Here is a 5613-nt window from a genome sequence, read left to right on the forward strand (position 1 = left end):
TGTCCTTTTTGTTTGCAAGTAAAATAGGATAAGTCTTAGCCATCATCACAATAGTAATAGCTACCCTCATTTATTTAATGTTTTTTCTGAACTTGTAAACAAAACAAACAATGGATAAGAATAAACTACAACCCCAATCATCCCACTTTCAACGTCCTACTTCACATCTCTCTTCCGATCTATCTGATTAATTAAATTAAAGAAAAATTAGTAGATTAATTTATTAATTTTATTAAAAAAGGAAAAAAGAAAAACTCTATGTCAGTGCTCCTTAGGCGGCTTATTTTACATTTCACACTCATTTAATATCAAGAATAAAAAATAATTAATTTCAAAATTAATTTTAATATAATTAATTCTGAAATAATCAATCATGAAATAACTTAGTTTGGCTTAACTGTCTTTGCAGTCCGAAAAAAAAAAGAAGTAAAAAATGAAAAAGAAGTACATTTATGCATGAGTGTTAGCAGTTCAGGTCTGCCATATCATAATCTTACGTGGATCTTCTTTCAAGTATTTTTTAATTGGTAAAATTCTTATTGGTAGTATTAATACCTAAATAATTGACAAATATTTTAGTGTTATAATTGGATCACTACTACTTTCTTAAAAAGCAACAAAGTAGCATCTGAATTCTTGATTTATTTGTCAGCAGGCTGTAACAATAACCAGAGTGAAAGAAAAGAAAAGAAGAAAAGATGGTGATGGAAGAAGGATGTCAAACACCAAGAAGCCCAGAAGCAAAAGTTGGTATGCAAGTGGAAGATCTATGGGATATACAAGAACCACAGCTTAGTCCTACTGAGAAACTCAACGCTTGTTTTGAGAACATTCCTGTTTCTGATTTCCCTCCTGCTCCTTCTAATCAAGGTCACAAGAACACAATACTATTAATTAATTAATTATGTTCATATTTGCAAAATCATCTCATCATTGATTACTTGTTTCTTGCTTATGGGTGTGATTAATCACACACAAAGACATGATCTTTATGTTTTTTTTTGTTTTAATTTGTATAGGAGATTCTTGATTTGGTGTGTGTCAGGCAGAGAAAAGATTTTCTTGATCACTAAAATAAAGGGTATCAAGCGTTTGATTTGTGCTAGCTGGGGTTGGTTTAATATTTCTGTTTTTGGGTGTGATTTGTAATACACAGAATAATCTTTACGTGTTTTTTTTTATACTATGCATAATAAGTTCTTGATTTGACGTGAGGGTCTATCGAAAATAATTTCTCTGCCTGGGGTAAGACTTGCGTACACTCTACCCCAGAGTCCAATTGTGGGATTGCACTAGTTGGTTTATTGGGTATATTGTTGTTATACAATAAGTTCTTGATTTGCAGTAATAAAATTTTCTGGATGATTCAATAGAGGAACTATAACAAAAGGGACAAAGGTTGCCAAAGAGATTTGCTTAGCTCAATCAGCTCTAATTAAAAATGATTGTTGGTGGACGTTTTACTAATTGAATCATTAAAATAATGCTAGCTGGAGATCTGATCAGTGTAAGGATCATGATTTGTGTTTTGTTCCCTGTGTGGGGGAGGTTTGCCCATCTGTCCAATCCTTGATGGACAAAGTTACTCGGCACCTTGTGATGGTGGGAGATAACAGATACTTAGGAGAGTTGGTCTGCAAGCTGGCCTGAACACCATGGTTAGGTTATCCAATGAAGAAAAGAGTTGTAAGGAGGTTTAATAGATCATTTTGGTTAGTTAAGCATTGTTTATAATGAGTAGAAACTGAATCTTAAAAACTATAGAAGTCTTCTGTACTCTGCGATTCCTTGCAAGCAACCTAAGTCCGCGACCTCATCAACCCGAGTTGATTTAGTAGTCATTTTCTTTTGTAGAGTGTGTATGGTTTATATGTCAATGATATATTTATTCTTCTCTGCAGTTATTGAGATAAAATCTGATGCAACTTTGGCCGAAGCTGTTAAGTTACTATCACAGCACAAAATACTTGGTGCACCTGTTGTGGATGTTGATGCCCCTGAAGATGCTAGTTGGATTGATAGATATATTGGCATAGTAGAATTTGCTGGCATTGTGGTATGGATCCTCCATCAGGTATGCACCTATACATAGTCATAATTAAACTTGTGTCTTCTCTTTTTCGGACCAGTTGGTTGGTGTTTCCTTCAGTCCTCCGACGATCTCACATGTTTATCTCATTCACTTCAATGGAATTGATGAACATGTGTTGCCTTTAAAAGTTGGGGAAAGGTTAAAACGAGTTTTCTAATGGTCAATGTCTAATAAATTGTCACAAAGACGGTGATATTCTTGTTTTTCATGCTTTTCCTATCAAGATGCTCAAAACAGTTTCACACTTTGCAGTCGGAAAAGATGGAGGGCACCGCTGCTTTTGATTTTGATTCGCTAATCACTGGAGCAGAAAACATACTCAGTCCTGCTTTGGCTGCAGCTGTTAATGGAGTCTCTTCTCCAAGATTCAGAAGTATGCATCCTGAATCTCCAACAGCGACTTGTGGAAACTTTTTTGAGACATTAACTTCGTCGGATCTCTACAAGAATACAACGGTTATTCTCTATACTCAACTAGTTATTTTTCCATGAACAGCTACCAGTTTTCCTTTTTACAAGGCTGTTTGGGCAATTGTGCTGACTAACATGTGATTACTTAGGTTCGGGACATTTCAGGTTCATTCCGCTGGGCCCCATTTCTGGCTTTGCAGAAATCAAACTCCTTTCTGACAATGCTTCTCTTGTTATCTAAATACAAGATGAAGAGTGTTCCTGTGGTTGATTTAGGGGAATATAAGATTGCTAACATCATAACTCAATCTGCTGTTATACACATGCTAGAAGAATGTGCTGGTCTCCATTGGTTCGAGAGCTGGGGTTCTAAGAAATTATTTGAACTTGGTCTCCCTCTAATGAAGCCAAATAACGTCATTCAGGTATGAGCTCTAGAGTTTGTATGATTCTGCCATTGAGCATGTGCTTTGTTCTTTGCAGATAATGGCGTAACTGTTCCACTATCTATGAACATACTATTTTGTGGACCTATTTTCTATCGGGTTCATCAGATTGCAATTTTTGCTGAAAGACGTTCAATTTTAAAATTTCTTGTGTTTCTATTTCTTTATTATGTGTGTTTGGTTACACGAAACTGAGTGCTAGTAGTTAGTATGCCAAAAAATTGAGAGTGCTTAGCCGTTCTACGTATTTGCTGCAAATGGTTACCTGATGGACTGATTTATATGCTCTCATTGTGCTTTTACAAGTTTTCTCCATTTTATTTCTTTTTATTTTCTTTGTTTTGTGCTCCCTACTTTGGCTGCACTGCTGATGATCCATTAGCAATCACGTCGTGAGTAGCTGATTCACTTTGATTGTTATTTGCTTTTTGTACTTTATGATCAAACACATCATTGCGAGAACCTGAAGAAAAGATATCTAGACATTTTGGCGGAATAGCATATTACATTCAGAATCTATCAGTTGTTACCTTCAACAAGTTCACTTTCTGCCATCACAAAGCAACAAGAGCAATAACTACTTTGAGTAGCTTGAACTTCTGATCTTACATCTGTGATATTGTTGCTAGAATAACTTTTAAGTGATACGTGTAGAAATTACCTTATAATTGGAGTACAATGTTCGTTCTTTGAAAGTTTAGTTGCAATTTTTCGCATCATCATGTTATTTTCGTAAATTCACCTACACGCTTTTTGCCGGACTGGATTGGTGAAAGTAGTGTAGGAACTGCCTCAATTTAGAGGACTGATTGAGATACAAGCTACCAAGCATCTTATTTGTCTTCTTCTAGCAATTTTTTTTTACCTTTGCAGTTGCTGTTCCAAATCGTTAAATCTTTTAAGATCTTAATATTTTGTGCTGTTGATATATCTTGCAATTGCAGTCGTCAAGAAACAATTATCTTTAAGATCATTTTAGGAAGATTTAGATTGGCAAAGCGATGGAACATTTAAATGAGCAATTTCTTTAAGCATCTTTGTCACTTTACCATAGAATTGATATTTACGTGGGACAGTTATGCAAGGATATGTTTAGTTCTAAAAACAGTAAGTTGACGACAGCACCAAAATTCTTTAAGAACTCCGCATGAACCAGAGATTGCTTTAACATGCAATGGACATCCATTTCCTTAGCACCTACCTAGCAACTTGCAAGAGATGCTTCGTTTTGATGCTCATTAACATATCTGCATTCGCGATTTTATAACCTAGTAGCTCTATTTCTGTTCTGCTTTCAGGTGGCTGAGGATGAACCAGTGCTGCAGGCATTCAAGCTGATGAGACAGAATGGTGTTGGAGGAATCCCCGTGGTCGAAAGTGGTGGAAGGAGAGCTATTGGTAATATAAGTATCAGAGATATTCAGTTCCTCCTGATTGCTCCCGAAATCTACAGGGACTACAGGTTGCTTAGACCTTCGTAGTTTTTCATATTTCACAACAACTTAATAAACACACACAGCTAATAATATAATTTCAAGGATATCTATGCAAAGACAGCAGTACTACGTACTTCTCTAGACACAGTGTAAAGCTAAATCTGAATATGCTTTAAATTGCATATTTTCGTCTTAAGCCTCCAATCTGTTTTAAGCCCTTCGTTTTGTCTTTGTCCGTTCTTTTACTGAATCTGTACCAATTGTGAAATTGATTTCTTTGTAATTCACATTTCACACTGAGCACATCCCATCTTATGACATTTCATCGGATCACTCATCTTGTGAAATATCTAACAAGCGTATCATTTCATTTCTCCGTCATAAAATACAATATATGTGAGTTCAGAAGGTCATCCTCATTCACTAACTGGTTATCATCACTCCGCAGATCTATAACAGCAAAGAACTTCCTGACATCAGTTCGAAAATATCAGGGGGAGCACGAAAAGAACTCGCTGTTCTTAAGTGACATGGTTACTTGCAGAAGAAACAACAGCCTTAAAGAAGTCATCATGAAGCTCGACTCGAAGAAGATCCACAGGATCTACGTTGTCGATGACATGGGAAATCTCGAAGGGGTAATCACACTCAGAGACATAATCTCAAAGCTAGTACACGAGCCGCGTGGTTACTTTGGTGATTTCTTTGATGGTGTTTTGCCATTGCCAGCAAATAGCAGGGTTTAAGTCCTAACAACTTTTAAGAACTTTATGCTGATCCTTTACTTTCTCTAGTGAACTGAATAATTTTAACATAATGTGTATTAGGTTGTTTCTTGCAGGGTGAGTCTTTTGTAATTTTGGTTTGTTTTTTACAAGTGGATTCCTGTCCTTTGCACACAAGACCCTTTGTGGTATTGTTGAAATTGAAAGAAATGCATAGGCTCTTTTTCTACTTTTGCCTGTTTTAATGTTTCTATTTTTGATTTGCTGACATAATGAATTTCAATCTTCAAAAGATAAATGTTTTCAGAAGAGTTTAAGTGAAAATTTTAGAGGTCCTAAACTGTGAAGAAATTGGCAATTTCTGCTTTGAGCTAAGCTTCATAACTAATAGGATAATGCATTTTTGTTATGCACATCAGTGGTGATGATCGTAAATAGTAGTTAGTGATAGTGATGATTGTGGTGATGTTGCAAATGACTATGGTGATGATCGTAAATAGTAG

At 35.7% G+C, this 5613-nt stretch overlaps 1 protein-coding gene across 3 annotated transcripts; it reads left to right on the plus strand.

Moving 5' to 3' along the window:
- Positions 1-101: 101 nt before the first annotated feature.
- On the plus strand, positions 102-5339 carry LOC107862670 (SNF1-related protein kinase regulatory subunit gamma-1). Of its 3 annotated transcripts, none has more exons than XM_047405915.1 (7): positions 391-475; positions 656-870; positions 1902-2074; positions 2345-2548; positions 2653-2928; positions 4248-4411; positions 4834-5339. In XM_047405915.1, exons 2-7 carry the CDS (start codon positions 699-701, stop codon positions 5129-5131), a joined length of 1287 nt encoding a protein of 428 aa, XP_047261871.1. In that variant the 5' UTR covers positions 391-475; positions 656-698; the 3' UTR covers positions 5132-5339. The 3 variants fall into 3 exon arrangements, with proteins under 3 accessions (XP_047261872.1, XP_047261871.1, XP_047261873.1); XM_047405917.1 differs by lacking the exon at positions 391-475 and adding an exon at positions 510-527; XM_047405916.1 differs by having other exon boundaries at positions 102-870.
- Positions 5340-5613: the final 274 nt, after the last annotated feature.

Source organism: Capsicum annuum, unplaced genomic scaffold (genome assembly GCF_002878395.1).
Source record: "Capsicum annuum cultivar UCD-10X-F1 unplaced genomic scaffold, UCD10Xv1.1 ctg82438, whole genome shotgun sequence".
Lineage (NCBI taxonomy): Eukaryota > Viridiplantae > Streptophyta > Magnoliopsida > Solanales > Solanaceae > Capsicum > Capsicum annuum.